The 18,090-nt window shown below is 33.6% G+C and overlaps 1 protein-coding gene across 1 annotated transcript in view; it reads right to left on the reverse strand.

Annotated features, from left to right (window-relative positions):
* Positions 1-16,442, reverse strand: part of LOC140437781 (trypsin-1-like) — a 39,159-nt gene extending 22,717 nt beyond the window's left edge. The window contains exon 1 of the mRNA XM_072527505.1: positions 16,200-16,442. Within this exon, the coding sequence (XP_072383606.1) occupies positions 16,200-16,284 (85 nt within the window). The 5' untranslated portion in view covers positions 16,285-16,442. The remainder of the gene's footprint in view (positions 1-16,199) is intronic.
* Between the last annotated feature and the right edge of the window lie 1,648 nt (positions 16,443-18,090).

Raw genomic sequence — 18,090 nt, forward strand, 5'->3', positions numbered from 1 at the left:
GTTTGTTCTTTACACAAAATTTAGTCTATACTTCATATTTATTAAAGGTGGTAAAATATACATTACAATTCAGTTGTTTATAAACTACTTTCAAAGCATAAAGAACCTTTTAAGCTTTGTTTATATTATTTTGTGTATATTAATTGAGTTAATTGGAGTAGCCCACTTTGATACAAAAATACAGTCAATTTATGGATATTTCAAGGTGACAATCTAAAAAAAGCTGATTTCCTCCCATGCATTTTATTAGAAACACTTGAAATTTAAAAAAAATTTAAAAATCGTAAGATGTAAGACCTTAATCGTGAGATCGTGAGATTTGTCTTCAATTCGTGAGTAGATTCGTCATTTACAACAACTACAACAATAAAGGTAAATAATTGTACACTAATATTTCATTATCGTAAACTATGATTGATTGATTAATTGTTAGATTGACACAAAAGTTGAGAAACTGAGTTTATAGCGGCAATTCCTTGTTCCTATTGTGCAATTTAATAATATTCATATCAATAAATATTCTACCGAGAAAAAGACGTTGTCACGTAAAATCTTCGCCCGTAAAACCGACTTTACAGGCAACCGATTTTTTTCCTCCACTTCTTCAAAAACAATTCCCTGAGCACATAGTGCAAGATCGTCCGCATAGAGGAAGTACTTAGTTTCAGTCGGTGTAGGTTGGTCGTTTGTGTATATATTGAAGAGCAGTGGGAGGCCGTTTTTTTGAACTCTCGACCTACTTACTTTACCCTCCAACATAACGAAAAAACGTCTGTTTTGCAGTAAGGAATATACGACCTTACTCAGATGGTGGAGAATGTCGTATTATTTGCGGAGCAATATTTTGTGCCTTACTGTGTCATAGGCTGCTATCAAATCTACCAAAGCAGCCCCTGTTATAAGTTTTTCTTCAAAGCCCTCTTCAATGTAATTCGTTAGTGTGAGGACTTGACCAGTGCAAGATTTGCCGGGTCTGAATCCTCCTTGTTATGGGATGAGGTGCTTGTCGACATTTTTGTCTATTCTGGAGTATGAGTCTCTCGTATAGTTTGAAAAAGTGACACAATAGCGAAACAGGTCTGTAGCTACTGTGAGTTTCTGGGACCTTTCCTGGTTTTAATAAGGGTATTACTTTAGATTTCCTCCATGATTTTTGAATTTCGCAGTCTTTGCAGCACGTGTTATAAAGTTGCCAAATCCAGTTTTTTGCTCCTTGGCTTAGATGCTTTATTTGTTTACTGCATATATTATCCACAACTGCAGCTATTTTAAGCCTGTTTTAACCCGTCTTTTCATACCGTCGTTGAGTTCTTTTAGTGTAAAAGGAGTTCCTAGATGGTTTGTCTCCGAATCCAATCTTCTTCCAGTGTTTGGGTACTTATATCGGTTCGTAGTTCTTCAATTCATAAGGAGATGAGCAGCGACTTGGTTTGCTGTAACCTTGCCAGGTGGTTTATATTCTTTTGGATCACAGCTAAGTTTTTTTACAATTTTTCATGCTATTTTGCTACTTTGTGTCATGTCTATTTTTTCCAGAGTCTCGATCCACTTTTCCTGTCTGGTTTGACTTAGCTGTTGGAGTAGTACTGCTCCGCAGTCAATCGTTTTTTGACTAAAAGAATCAGTGGAATAGAGGGTTTCGTATGTTCTCATTAGTTTTTTGGAACTAGTGAGAACGGATATGTTCCCGGAGACATCTCAGGAACATATTATTGTCTACATCCTCTGGGAATAGCTTTCTAGACACATTTTTGAGTACCTCTACAAATTTTTCGTAGTTCTCTACTTTTGGTTCAAGACGTAGCAGCTCAGAATTTACCATGTATGCATACTTTTGCCAGTTTGCCTTTTTGAAGCTAAATCTCCTTTTGTGGTCTGACAATTGGAAGGATATTTATACCAATTGATCTATGCTGAGTTTTTGGTATGGGGCCATATACTACTTTGGTACATCGGTTTTCGAGTTAATTACTTGAGAAACAGATATCTGGGTTATATCCTCTCCTCTTTTCCAAACTTTGCTCTAAAAAGATGGTGGAAGTCAGGAAAATGGTATTAGCTAAAAGACTACTATATTTTTGGCTGAAACTTACTGTAAGGTAACCTTTTCCTATATGTTGAAACTCAGTGGATGAAGTAAGTAAGTAAGTACGTATATTTTAATGTAATCTTTCTTCTTGTGGAGCGTGTGGAACCTTCTTAACCAGCAAGAATCATAACTCAACAACAAATGGTGGGTGAATCATAACTCAACAACAATTTTTTTTATTTAGACACCGTATTTCCGGACTGTTTATTATCATTTGCAAAACTATCATTCAATTCTCCTACAAATTCATTCGAACTGTTTGTTTTCGAATGTTTTCGAATCTTGTTTGTTTTCGCTTTTCTTATTAGTCTCTTTACTATATTTCTGTGTATTTTATTAATTTCTGTCTCATTCTTTCTTCGAATTTATATATTATTTTCACGTTGCTTTTTAGATACAATAAATGTCTAAACCATGAAATGAAGAAAAAAAAAAAAGAAGACTATTCACTGTAATGACTATATCACTTTTAAAGTCAGACACCTTTGTTTCTGTCTCAGTTTTTGAACGTCGAAATCAGTTTCTGATAATTGTTTCAACTCCCCTTAATAATCAAAACTTCTGAGTCAGTCCACTACCACATTTTTCAAAATAAATCTTTGAAATACACTGCGCTCCAAAATTAACGCATAATTTTAAAAACCCTGGTAAATCAAATAATTTTAATGTTTCGATTTTTGTGCTAATATATTATTGTTACCCCCGGTATATTGTAAAATTTTTTGAAAAAACGGTAAAAAACGCTGATGTTTTTACCATTTTTTGCAAAAAAATTAATAACATGCTAATTGTGCTTCATTTTATTTCGAATTTAGTTGGGTTGGATTACGTTGTGCTGAACGTTTAAAGGGGTTTTTCAAGTTTATTAAGTGTTTTTTCTTTAAAATGAACCACCAGCAGCAAGAAAATCGAAATTTGTCAGAAAGTGACTGTATTAGAATCGTTACTCTTCGCGAACAAGAATACACTCAAGTAGAACTCGCTGAACGTTTTAACGTCACCCAGTCAACCATTTCAATAGTGTTAACACATTTTTCTGTTACTGGAAGTAACTCGAAAAGACTCGGTCAAGGCCGTAGAAGGGTTACAACTCCTAATCAAGACCGGTTTTTGACACTTCGTTCACTGAGACAAAGGTTTGTTACCAGTACTTCTCTACAAAATGAATTTTTGGATCGTTATAACTTTAGAATCAGCCAAAATACGATTAGAAGAAGACTTGCCGAAAACGACCTACACCCTGGAAGGGCACCAATTGGCCCATTACTGACCAGAGACCATAGAAGGCAAAGATTACATTTTGCTCGTGAACATGTTGATTGGAATAATGACGATTGGGGAAGAATATTGTTTACCAATGAATGCAGGTACTGTCTTTTTTCTGATGACAGGAGAAACCGAGTGTATAGAAGGCCTGGGGAACGCTACGCATAGTGTAACACCGTAGGGACTGTACAGTATGGCGGCGGCTCGGTAATGGTGTGGGGTGGGATTAATTTAGAGGCTCGTACGGAATTAGTTAGAATAGATCGCGATCGGCTTACATCGCAGAGGTATATAAGAGACATTTTAGAAGAGGATGTCGTGCCATTTGCACCATTTATTGGGGATAATTTCATGCTTATGCAAGATAATGCCAGGCCACACACGGCAAGAATTGTGCAGTAGTATCGTCAGGAGGTTGAAATTCTTGCCAATACAACATGTTTGGGACATCATCGGCAGACGACTACGACAACTACTTAATGCACCAAACACATTAGATGAACTGTTTTTGCGGTTGGTTGAAATTTGGGATCAAATTGATCAAGAAGAAATCAGAACGATTATTCTCAGTATTAGAGATCGTTGTCAAGCAGTAATAAATGCCAAAGAGGCAATACTCGATACTAGTACATGGTACTAGTATTTTCTTCATAAAAATTTCAATTTCGTCATTAATTTATAATCTTAGTTTGTTTAGATCAGTTGTTTGTTTAGATATTTAGATTTATGATGTTATATTGTTAATTTCAATACATTTTTTATAAAAAAAGAAAAGTTTTTTATTTAAAATGTTCTAAAACAACCATAAAGCAGAAAAGAACAAACAAAAATTTTTTCATTACAACTCAAAATAAGAATTTTAAAATTATGCGTAAATTTTGGAGCGCAGTATACTTTCATTAAAACTGTCTTGGATCAAAATGGCCATTATTTGATAGTGATGTTTATTTATACTATAATATTATAAACTTTTAGATAAAACAAAAATTAAAAATGCATGAATGTAAATAACATCATATTTAAGGAAAAGTCTTCAGATTTTGTACATTCATTTTGTATTAAAAAATAACAAAATTAATAATATACAAATACTTTTTTTCTAATTGATCGTTTAAATGCCATATTTGCCATATTTGGATTTATATTTTCTTGTAATAATAATGCACAATGAGGTAACACTGACGAATCAAAAATAGAAGGTCATTTTTTCTAAGAATGGATCATTGTATATTTTTACTTTTTTATTTATTGGCTATTATTTATACGCTACAATAAAAACACGATTTTCATGGGTTCAACATAATATGTGATTATGTGTTAGGTATAAGTCGCAGAAAAGCAATTTTTTTAAGACAGTTGCTGTTTTTGAAAAAGATGTGATTTTAAAAAGGTTGTTATATAATTTGTAATTAAATAGAAGACCTGCACTTTGTTTAATTTTTTTTTTGAAGTTTATGATGTCATATTTTCTCTTCCAAACCCTGAAAATCTCAATGAATACTTCGTTAATGTTAGTAAAAATATAACATCAACTATTTTGCCACAACAAGATCCTATTTTCTATTTCCCCAATTCAAAAAAGGTCTCGAATTCATTCTTTGTAAGCCCAGTTGATAAATCTGAACTGATAAAAACAATCAGTAGTATCAAGTAATCAGTAGTATGAAAAAGGCATATTTCCGGAGTGCCTAAAGACAGCCATTATTATTCCTCTTCATAAGGGTGGTGACAAATCGAATGTCTGCAACTATAGACCTATTGCATTACTGCAGTAAAGCGGTGGCATCTCTTAATGACACAATCTGGAAGAACAAACACCTAAGACAAGACACAAAAACAAGAATCTATAAAGCAGCAATTAGACCTATATTAACATACACGGCGGAGACAAGACCTGATACATCTAAAACGAGACGACTATTGGAAACAACAGAGATGAAAATACTTTGACGAATATCAGGGAAAAGTCTGTTGGATAGGGAGAGAAGCGAAAACATAAGAAGAGCATGCAGTATAGAAGACATAAATGGATGGTTGACAAAACGGAAACAAGAGTGGACACATCAGTAGAATAGCAGAGGATAGGATAGTACGAATAGCATAAGATAAGTCACCAAATGAACGAAGAAGTATTGGCAGACCAAGAAAACGATGGTGCGATAATTTAAACAATTTAGGAGGCTAATATTGAAGAAGAAACAGGTTTTAAAGCCTACAGACAAGAAGGAATAAGAAGAACAAGAAGCCTTACTACCGGTCCTATCCAAAATTATTGAGAGACTTATAAAAGCCCGACTTAAGTCCTTTCTCGTTGAAAACATTTTATCACAAAGTTTTTTGTGACTATGCCAAAGCTTTTGATTGTGTAAATCACAACATTTTGATAAAAAAAGTAAATTTCTATGGAATTCAAGGTATTTCTTTGAATTGGTTCCAATCTTGAGGAATAGAAAACAACTAGTTAGAACCAATGATACTGACTCTAGACACAAAATCATTGTATGTGTTGTACCACAAGATTCAGTACTGGGTCCTCTACTTTTCCTTATCTTTAAAAATGGCATCACTAACTTAAAAATCGATGGAAATTTTTTTCTTTTTCCTGATAATAGCAGTATCACCTGAAGGAACTTTAATATTGCAACTCTTCATGCAACTATAACTTCTGATCTACTTAAAAAAAACCTGGTCCGACTCTAATTTACTCTCCTTTAACGTGGATAAGACAATAGCATTATCCTATAAAGGAGCTCTTCAACCCTTGCTTCTTAATAACAGCCGGATCAGTATCGTTGATTCTGTAAAATTTCTTGGTATTTTTATAGACAGCAACCTTAAATGCTTCCTTCATATCGATTTGTTCAGTAAGAAACTAGCCTCAGCCTGCTATGCAATAAGATCTGTTTCGAAGGAAAACAATTTAGCATCTTCCAAAATAACATATTTTTCTTTGTTCGATTCTCATCTTCGATATGGTCTTCCTTTTTGGAAGCTACTTCAAAAATCACGTGATTTTAACTCTTTCCTCTTTATATATTTTAGAAACTGTTTGCTTAATTCGTAAACACCTACATGTTTTTACAGCAATACCTAATCATGACTAGGTACTCCACCAGAAATTCAACCTATGGCAAAATAATCCCTTTTCCTTAATTTGGTGCTTTTAGAATTCATGTAGACCTAATAGTTTACCCATAATAACGTTGTAGATGAAAACTTTTTGAGATAAACAGTTTCAATTTTGTAATAATTTATTAATAAATAAACTTCTTGAAATTTTTAAAGCTGAGTATTTGTGATATTGTCCTTAAAGCCCGTTTTCACACTACGTCTTATTGTACGTTTTGTGGGTCATATAAAACGTACAACAAAATGTACGTTTTGTCTAGTGTATACACACTACGTTTTTCCTTCCGTTTTCTAATAAATTCCCCGAGAAAATCGTGGGTGCATTGCCGCAAATCTGACATTATTAGGCTTTTTTTGGGAAAAATGAAACGAACTGCAGTGGAACTAGTCGTCAAATAAGTCAAGATCGGACGACTTGTCTGAAGATGTATTTTCACGTAACGTTTTATCCTATCAGTTCTCGCAAAACTATGCTTCTCCCATCATTTCTACGATCTGACCTTAGATTTCATTTCGATTCCACAAGACGTACGTTTTGCTGCTTACATGCCACGTTTTATTGTATAGGATTTGTCCTATCCAACAAAACGTACAATAAGACGTAGCGTGAAAACCGGCCTTTAGTCTCAGGTAAAATCAAGTTTTTTGTCCATTTCTAGAAAAGTTATTAATGCTTTTCAAAAGAATCGATATTTGAAACTATTTTTGCAATAATTAAGTAACAAATTAACAAAAACAACTCTATAAAATAGATGATTAGTTCAATAAAAAGAAGTCAGTTGTACCACATCCTACAAAACGTCAACATTCTTCGAAATATATCCTACTGGTACATACAACACAGAATAAGCTGACTTAAAACATTTAAATTAAAACTATGAATAGAAAAGGATGCAACGAACCAATTACCTTTATTTTATCGGTAAAATACAAATGATAATTAAGTTATACTTGAAAAACAATCTATTGGTAACAAACAACAACAAGTAACCTAACATAAACAGTTGATTGACCAACAACAACACCAACACAATAGTACCAACAATAATAAACGAATTATTGGAACATAAGAAAAGAAGTTATATAGCTCAAATTGCACATAAAAGCCTTTGGAAAAATCTGAAGACAAGCCAAAAATAGACGCTATAGAGAGAAAAATATGGAGAACCATATACCTTTACCTCATTGGTCGAAGACAAATAAAAGAATTGAGTTAAATTTGGCCAAAAACAGTATTGGTAACAAACAATAAGTATATAGTCAGTTGATTGACCCTTAACCAGCAGAAAACAATGTACCAACAACTTTAGCTCAAAACAAATATAATTTAAAACATAAATAAGGCAGTTTAGAACTGGTTTGAGTAGGTAGACTTGGTACAAAATATGCACTTGACCATCTTACACATTTTTTCGCCACAATGAAATTTATAACGGGACTCCTAAAGATAGAATGATAAGTAGAAATCTCTTTAGAGCAATTAAGATTTCTATTTCTATTGATTTCAGTTGTTATTATAAGTAGTCATTAACTGGTTATAATCACTAGACTGATGACGTATTACGACGAAATCATCGACACAGATTCTCGCAAACAAAAACAATGTTAAAAGAAGAGATACGTAATTTTTATACCATTTACGACAAAATACTTAAAATATATAGACACGACGAGAGTAAAGCGTTGTATACTATACACTTCTTTGTTTAAGTTATCTAACGAATGTAAAAACAGTTTTCGAAAAAAAAAAAAAATCATTTTATAATAAATTTCTTCTTCTTCTTAGCCTTCTGTCGTCCATGTTTGGACATAGGCCTCTCCCAACTCCTTCCATCGGTCTCTATCCTGAGCAACATATTTCCAATTTTTTTTGGCTATTCTTTTAATGTCATCAACCCATCTCATCTGTGGTCTTCCTCTTGGTCGTTTACTTTCGTAAGATCTCCAATGTTGTATTGTAGTATTCCAACGTTGGTCGTTTTGTCTAGCAGTGTGGCCCGCAAATTTGGCAATTTTTGTTGCTATGTCCTCGACTTTTGTTTTGGATCTTACCCAGTCGTTCCTCTTTTTATCTGACAGTCGTATACCTAACATTGCTCTTTCCGTTGTTCTTTCTGTTGTGGCCAGTTTATTCATGTTTGCCTTGGTTAGGGTCCAGGTTTGACATTCATATGTCATGATAGGAAGGATGCATTGGTTGAACACTTTGCTCCTCAAGTATTGGGGTATTTTGCGGTTCTTAAGTATCCAACTAAGTTTTCCAAATCCTGCCCATGCTAGTCTTGAACTTCTAGTAATTTCCGCACTTTGGTGTTCTTTGTCAAGTCTCAGGATTTGGCCAAGGTAGATATATTCCTGGATTTGTTCTATCTCACTGCCATTTATAGTTATACGTCTGGGGTCATCTGTGTTTGTCAATATTTTTGTTTTTTTCATATTCATTTTTAGGCCGACGTATTGTGAGCTGGCTGCTAGTTCCCCCATCATAATTTGCAGTTCCTCGAATGTGCTCGCTATAATCACTATGTCGTCAGCGAATCTAAGGTGGTTTAACTTGTTGCCATTAACGTTAATGCCATAGGTTGACCAATTTGTAGTTTTGAAGACGTCTTCTAGGGCTAGGTTGAAAAGCTTTGGCGATATTACGTCTCCTAGTCTCACTCCTCTCTTAATGGGGATTGGACTTGTATTTTCGTCTAGCTGTACTATCATAGTTGCATTTTCATATATATTATGTATTAGTTGCCTATATGTCGAATCTATTCTACAATTATTAATAGCTTGTTCTATGGCCCACATCTCGATACTATCAAACGCCTTTTCATAGTCGACGAAGGCAAGAAATACGGGTAGTTGGTATTCATTTGCCTTCTCTATCAATGTTCTCATTGTCAGCAGATGGTGTGATGTACTATATCCTTTGCGGAAGCAAGCCTGTTCAACCGGTTGGTAATTGTCCATTTTGTAGGTTAACCGGTTGTTAATAATTCTCATAAATAGTTTGTATACTTGACTGAGCAACGATATAGGTCTATAATTCTGTATATCACATTTGTCCCCTTTTTTGTGTAGGAGTATTACTAGACTCTCGTTCCAGTCTTTAGGGATCTTGCTATTATGGAGACATCTATTAAATAGCTCTGTTAGTACAGGAATTGTTAATGTCTTGCTTGTTTTCAAGAGCTCGGCAATTATACCGTCGTGTCCTGGAGCTTTATTATTTTTTAGCTCTTTTAAAGCTCTTTCTATTTCGAATCCCTTTATATTTGGTAGTACTTCTGATCCCACGTTTTTTATTTTTCTTTTGACCTTCTCCTTTGTTGTTTGATTAGAGCTGTACAAGGATGTGTAGAAATCTTCGACAATATTTGTTATTTTATATTTGTCCTTTACATTTTAAGCCTCTGTTGTTTTCAATGACTCGCTCTATTAAGTTCTCGTTCCATTTTTGTATATCGCCTTTTAGTTCTTTTCTAATTGTTTTATTGAGTTCTCTGTATTCTTGAGTATAGCGTTTGTTTTGCGCTAGTAGTTGTCTTCTTTCCGTCATTAGCTGTTTAGTTTCATTGCTTATTTTGTCTTCTTTAGCCCTTGTTTTCTTTGCTACCTGTAGTCCTGCTGCGAGAAGGTTTTTATTTACGTTTTTATTAATCTCGTCAATTTGATCTTGATTATGTGAAGGATCAGATTCGAACTTATCCGCTAAGACCCTTCGGAATTGCTCTTCTTTTGTTCTTAGTTTAAAGACATCTATTTTTATTTCTTGTGTTTCTTGTGCCGAATCCAAAATTTCCAATCTTGCTTTCAGAGTCTTCAATCTTACTTCCAATTTTGGCGTTAAAGTCTCCCATTATTATTATTTTATTATTATTTTGATAAATTGATTATTTTATGTAATGTATATGTAATGTATGATAAATAAATTGATTATTTTATGATAAATTACTTCTAAATAACTTAGCATCTAGTCTCCATTGGAAACAATTTTTTTAATGATTTTTAAACTTCAAAATCTGTGTACAATTTAGTTTAACTCTTTAGAGGTCCAAATGGAAAAATGCCCTAAATACACTGAAGAATAGTTGTACAGAATCACATGTTGTGGTGCATTAAGAATACACCATATCACAGCCAACAAAGCTTTATCACGAATGATGAAAAATACTTTACATTATTTTATTTAGAGGTAATGACGATTTTCTACCTCTGATAAACAAAATTGCCCAGACAATGTGAAATATAAATAACAAATCTACGGTCATTTCAAAGCCTTATTTTGCTCGAATGAGAAGTGAGGCATGGCAACTTCAATATGTATACTGAGCATTGTCTTCCAAAATTTGTTGATTTTATTAATACACATCAGTCTAACGATGAAGTAATTATTCAGTAATTATTTTCCATTTAGATTTGTTCTTTGATTTAACTGTTCTTTCATTTAATCTAAGGTAATATTTTTCCTCTTTTGTATTCGCTGGCTACCAGTATCTTCACTGAGATTATTCTATATATCATTTTTTTCTATGACTTTCAATCCTTTTAAATTTTGTCACTTGCTAACTATTTCTTATTTCTCCAGTACAGTTTATCAATCTGTATCTGACTAAATAATATTGTTTAAAGGCGTTGGTGATATACCTTTTTGTATGATTTGTACGTGTGTGTAGGATTTTTATGGCTCGAATGAGTTCGTTGCCCATTAGACTCTGTCCTGATCTACCACGCTTTTTATTATGTCAGTTTTCCATAAAATCATAGTTTCCAGTCCAGTGTGGTGTTATGTGTCTAATAGTATTTGTGTTGTTTCAGAATCAGGAAAGTGTGCCTTGAAATGTTCTTTCAAAGTCTCATCACCATTCTGAATACTTTCATCTGATTCTGGAGAGAAGGTATACTTATCTGGAGATCCTTGAAGAGTTTTTTTATGGAGCCATGACATTTCTACAGTATTTTAGCAAAATTAAATTTTCATTCTACTTCTGTCCTTTGATTTTCAGGTTTGCTATTCCACCAAGGCACTTTTCTGCTGGAATTTCTTACTATCTCCATCCATATGTCTTCGAGCACCGACGTAACAACCCCTTTAAATTGTTTGGTAGTCAAGGCCACGTCCAGTTTATGCCTTATTGTCATTTGTTCATTCCTAAACAAACAATATTCTAGGTGTATTTGATATATTCTCAAGTCTGTTTTACGAGGGTTACGATAAGTTTTCTTAATCTGCTCCTTTCCTGTTATTTCAAAACAGACGTGTCGATAGTCTGAGCAAGACACCTCATCTGACACATGCTATTTTTTTAATTTTTCTATCACTGTTATATCAATTACCTTATTTCGATGTATAGCTACGAACGTTTGTTTATTTCCTAGATTTAGTATGTCTAAATATTATTCGATAACAAACTGTAACCATGACTTATCTCTTTTATTGGTGTTTTTGTTGCCTCACATCGGACATCACAGTCGATGATCAGTTGCAGTCCCATTTATCCTGCAATATCTCACTAGCTATTCCATCGGCCTTGTTGGTGGTTATTTAAAGTTATCATATGAAAGGTATGCTGATCCGAGAATTATCTTGTTCATATTTCCTTTCTCTATTATCTTTACTTTACCGTCGTTAAATCCCTAGAACAGAAACTCATCAACGGTAGTATTTTAGTAGGTCGTTTGACTATCATAAAAGTTCTTGGGACTTTGGCAGATCGGCTATATATAAGCTCTTCAACAATGCCATAGAGAGCTCCTGTTTAGCCCTAGTAAACCCAGGACTCTTGTAGTACAGATACATCGAACCTTCTCATGCTTCAGACTGCCGAACAGACTTATTTTATTGTGCTGGAAGTTAGCCTGCAGGACTCGAAGCCTCTGATAGTCTTAAAGGACGCCTTTTCAAGTCTGTAATCGCCTTAAAATGACCAGCCCTCACTACTTTGTAAGAGACCTCGTCGGTCGAGAGGACTAGGATTTATCCATCCTCCCCGATCTTAAGACTTTTCAATAACCAGTCGTTCGTCTTAAGATCTTGATTTTGTTTCGGTAAGGCTTGTAAGCTTACTTGTAAGGCAGTTTCTTTTCCTTAGTCTTGTTCTCTGAGATATAGCTATAGTCTTTGGGTCACCTAGTTATATTATTGGAGTCGACTATATTCAAGTCTGTTCTCCGACGCAGACTTTTCATAGTCAACACCATATCAATGCTTTATTTCTTGGTATACTCGTCAGCACAGTGTACTCATAGGATCCCTACGTTAAACATTCTTTTATTGACTGCAGAAAATTTTTACTTCCGATAGTAGGCTCATTCACTGCTTGTTTTTATTTGTAGACGATCAGGTCTACATGAGTCTGATATAATTGAGTATCAGGACAGTAACTCTTTACTAGTGCCACATTGTATGCTTTTGACATGACTGCATGACCTAGCTTGCTCCTTAGTGTTTCTAGTTTTATTTAGCGACTCTTTGTTGTAAGGTGGTTATAGTATTTTCTGGAGGTCTCCTTTACTTTACGTTTTACCAGCTCCGGTACTATTTTTGTGCAGTTTTCTCTAGTTCTCGTCCCAGCCTCTTTCTTGATCCTCTTCTTTTGAGCTTCAGATAGGCATTTGTTAATAATAACATAGAAGAGTTTGTTTCTGTTGGGATACCTTCTGGCTCAATATTTATGCGACAAAAGAGTTCGCGTCCGCTATACTTTAATTTCTGAACTTGGAAGATAACTTATTTCTATTTTTTTCTTGCTGTACATTTTTAATCTATTATGAGCCATTTCTGGTGTGGCTATCTCTGATTTCCCACTGAGCAGAGTGTTCGTGTGTGTCCATAGAAAATTCCTTATCAGCCATCGGGTCGCTCCCTGTGGGGACTGAGAAGATTCTTACAACGAGAGCCCAAAGACAGCCTCCAAGTTAGAGTGAGAATACGGAGAAGAATTCTGTAGACTGGCTGAACATAATATTGTTACAATGGTATGGGTACTAGTTCATCGTGAATTATATGACAACAGAGTTGATGATGACTGATATCGACGGTGTCACGACAGAAAGGCATAAGCGCCATTGACAGTTTTTTTCAGGAGACACAAAAAACGTTTAATATCGCTTAATATTTCTTTTTTTACATTTTTTTGGCATTTTATTATTATCGAACTGAGGCATTTTGACTTACCATATGTTAGTTATAAAACAATTATTATAAACATGAGATATTTAACATTTTGGTGCTTACGACTTTAATGTTAGGTTCTGTGGTGTTTAAGCCTTTTTGAAAGGCGGTTACCTAATTTGGAAAAAAGTATTTTGATCAAAAAATGTCGCTTAGGAACTTGTACGCCTTTTAATTTTACGGAATTATAATAAAAATGGAGAATAAATCTTTTCATTTCAAAGCATAACAATTAAGTAAAAATAATACAAATTAAACAATACACAATAATATATTTATGAGTTTCTTAGAGTTATATTGGTGTAAAAAAATACAAAAATAAAGTTAATATAATTATCACGTTATATTAAGTAAAAAACAATAAAAACTATTAAAACGTACCATTCTTTCTACATTGATAACGAAGTAAGTTGTATTATAAAACTAAAAGAAATAAAATACAAATCAAAATTTGATAACAGAAAATAACATTTATCAATAACAAAACAAACTAATAGAAACGAAGGACCGATATAACAGAAAATTGAACCAGTTGATGAGCTAGAACTAATGCTGTCAATTTCAGTCTCATTTTTAAAAAATAATGTCAAGGATGATGAATCTGATTCGGAGTTTAAAGAATCATTTTGTTGTATAAAATCATTACAACCTATCTTATCATCAACTAATGAACTAAATACTATTGCGGCATTACTACTACTATCATCACTATCTGAGTAAGGTACAAGCTTTTTATCACAGGTTAATAAATCAGTCTCTTCTTCGGCAGTTTCATCAATATTCGAAAATAAACGGCTGTCAATATTCAAATTTAGACTTGAGGAAAACTGAAATCCACAATGGCATCATCATCTAGAACAGAACTAGGCATTTGGAGTTCTTCTTCATGGTCTTTTAGTACAGGCTCTAAAAGAACATCATGCTTTAGCGCTTCATTGAGGACCTCATTTTCAGTGAAAAATGAACCATGGTTTTCATTATTTCCGCAGGATTCCTGCACATTGCTTTCCTGATCTTCCCAAATGGATTGCAATGCAAGATTCATTATTTTGTGCCCCCGAGAAACCATTCTAAAAACCATTAAAAAAAAGGAGTAAGCGCCATTCAAATGTTAGTTTTTTAAAATAATATTACTACCAAAATATAACTTTAAAATTAAAAAAAAAAAAGAAAACTATACAACAAAATCAATATATATTTTATTTAGGTTCAAACCTTATTTAAGTCGGTTAAGTAGTAACTTTTTTATGGCAAATCTAAGTCATAGTGTATTTCAAATGGCCAAATGGCGGTTGGTAAAAACATTAAATATTAATAATATTTCAAATTATTGTTTACCTTATTGATATAACCACGTTTTCAGACCCAAGACGTAAGCACCACCTTCCACTACGGATCTTGTCGCTTACTGATTTCGGTGTCTCACCTTTTAAGAAACTCATTTGGCGGTTAGAAAATTCAAAGCTTGTTATAGTCGAGTTGGAATTTTTTACAGCTGCGTCCTTTTAATAGTCGATAGGACGTAAAATGTATTTTATTTTGATACCAAAACATAAATTTATAAATTTTGGCGCTTATGCCTTTTTGTCGTGACGCCATCGATATGCACTAATGGGACTGAAATGTTGCGTATCATGAATAAATTAAAAATGTACAATAAGCAAATTTAACCAGTTTATAACAAAAGGGTTTCAGAAAAATAATCTTTAATGTTTCTTCAGAAAAGTAATAGTTTTAGGTTTTTGAATCGATTCTCTCGAGTTATAGGAATATACAGATGGGTACAGTACCTACAAGAAATAACTAAAGGAAGATCTGCACCGCGATGGACAGAACAAATAAAGAAGATGACTGATTGCTTATTCTCGAAAGTAAAACATGTACAAGAAAGAGAAAAATGTACGTAAGTCAATTGAATAGTACACCGCCACTACATCCTCACTGGATGATGAATGATATGAGGACAGGAGGGGTTGGTTAAAAGCAGTACAGCTAGAGCGTGACAGATGAATTAAAAGGAAGTAAGAAGTATGTTAAGTGACAACAAATTGCAATGAAACTAAAGGTAAATTCTACGGAATATACCGAACACCACAAATAACTTTCACGAAACTATAGTTTTATAGGAAAAGCGTTTCTAACAAAAATATCAGCAGATTAAATTAAATGGTTCATTTTAATAGTTTTTTTGTTTGAAATGGATTCATTTAACATTTCTAAAAATAATTTAAAGTGACAGACGCATTCGTTGTAAATCCCCAAGGCCCACAAGTTGTTTCCGTTGTTGTTTAGATAGAAGCCTGTCTAAAAAAATATGTTTAAACAATATTTTTGTATTGAACTACCAAAAAGAATCATAAATACTTATTTGCAGTATATATTAATGTTATATCAAACCGAAAAATGTAATAGATTACTACTGATTAATTACTATCACTTCGTATACTTTACATATTTTTCAAAGAAACAATTTTTAAAAACCAAGTTGTTTATCTCGAAGACGATAACCCCTACAAAGTCATTTTTGGTCGCAAAAATATCTAAACTTACTTTCATAATCTTCATAAGCATATGAAAATCCGGAACCACAGATAATAGAGGCTGCACACAACACAATAAACACCAAGTTTTCCATCACTTCCAAGGCACACTTCTCAATTAAAAATACAAAAATTCATGTTCATTGTCAAGACCGACTTGATGACCGCTAATGAGGATCCAAAGCGACTAGCACCATACCATTTGTTCCGCTGCTTCTCTTGTTTGGTTCACTCGGTTCTGATTGTCAATAACAAAAGTTGTGTGGCGGGATAGTAATGTTACTGGGATTTTTCTGCGCATACTCATCGGTGGCAATAAATTATTAATTATTTAAGTAATAATTAGGAAATCCAAAATTTTAGAAACTCAGGCGGATTCGTCGATCGGGTGATGCATATTTAAATTTTACAGCTTATGAAGTATTCAGTGGAAAGTGGTACCTTGATACAAATATCCCAATTTTTTGTTAAAAAAAAACCTATAATATTTTAATAATATCAGATGTGTTGATGGTGTAGATAAATTATATTGTCAAAAATAAAGAAGTAAATTTATATCTTGTTTAACCTTCATTCATAATGTAATGGTTTTATTATCCTGTTCTCTCTAGGGATTTGACAGCAATTATTTGTATTGAGTAACTTATAGTATGTACATACATTACATATAAGCATATTGTCGCTGTGAAATCAAACCTGCATAAATGTAAAGAAGACCTTTTTCACCAGAGCGTTCCAGAGATTTTACAATTAATTTTTTCTCGTTTACCTCCATTTATTTTCACACTAAAGCTACCATTTGCATGGATACAATTATAAAGAGCCTTCCTTGTTAAAAGTTTTCGTTACAAATAACCAGATTATTGCCTAAATCCAGAGAAATATGATAATATGCCTCCATGACTCTAAAAAGAGGCAAATAAAGCCAATAATGATATGTGGAATAAAGTCTGCGATTACGTAGAAAATCGTATGGGCACTTCAGAAGTAAAGAAGCCTGAAAAACAATTAGAGGTAGTAGAACAGATCAAAAAGAATGCAGTAGGTTAACTCTAATATCCCCTGAATTATAGCTGGAATATTATGAAGAAATGCTGATAGAAGATTAAGCAGAAATCCAAGATAGCTACGAAAAATATAATATTTTTTTCGTAAAGAAAGAAAATGAAACACACCAACGTTATGAAAAATGGGAAGACTCCAGAACCGAAGAAGTACCCACAGAACTGATTAAATATGACCCTGACCAACTATTTCAGCTCTTGGCTTATATCTTTAATTTATTCTTGAGAGGTGAAGAGCTACCACCAGAATGGAAAACTGCATATATCAGCAATCCGTACAGAAATAAAGGCGATAGAAAGGATTGTCAGAACTACTGAGGGTTTAGTGCAACCAACTCAATTTGTAGAATGTAAGGAAAGATAATTAAAAGCCGAATTGAAGATTGTTGGAAAGACGCTGAAGATCAGAGTGGCTTTCGTATTGGTGGTTCTTGCATAGACAAAGTGTTCTGTCTAAAACAGGCAATAGAAATGCGCTTGGAACACAATGTGGATACACACATGGTATTAATTGATCATCAAAAGGCGTATGACAGTGTCCCATTAGCCAAGCTGTGGCAGGTGCTAGAAGACAAAAAATTACACCGATTTACATTAATGCTATGAGGGAGTTGTACGAAGATATGACGAGTTCAATAAAGATTGAACAAACCTGGACAAATACAAGAAACATGTGACCAAAGGACTTCGCCAAGGCTACTGAATTGTACCTACGCTCTTTAAAATTTATGTAGAGGGGGTTTGGGATATTTGTAAACGAAAATGTGAACCTATGGGCGTTCAAATTGGAGATCATAAATTGTGCGACAATATTTTGCAGATGACCAAGTAATACTT

The sequence above is a fragment of the Diabrotica undecimpunctata genome, chromosome 3 (assembly GCF_040954645.1).
Source record: "Diabrotica undecimpunctata isolate CICGRU chromosome 3, icDiaUnde3, whole genome shotgun sequence".
Classification (NCBI taxonomy): domain Eukaryota; kingdom Metazoa; phylum Arthropoda; class Insecta; order Coleoptera; family Chrysomelidae; genus Diabrotica; species Diabrotica undecimpunctata.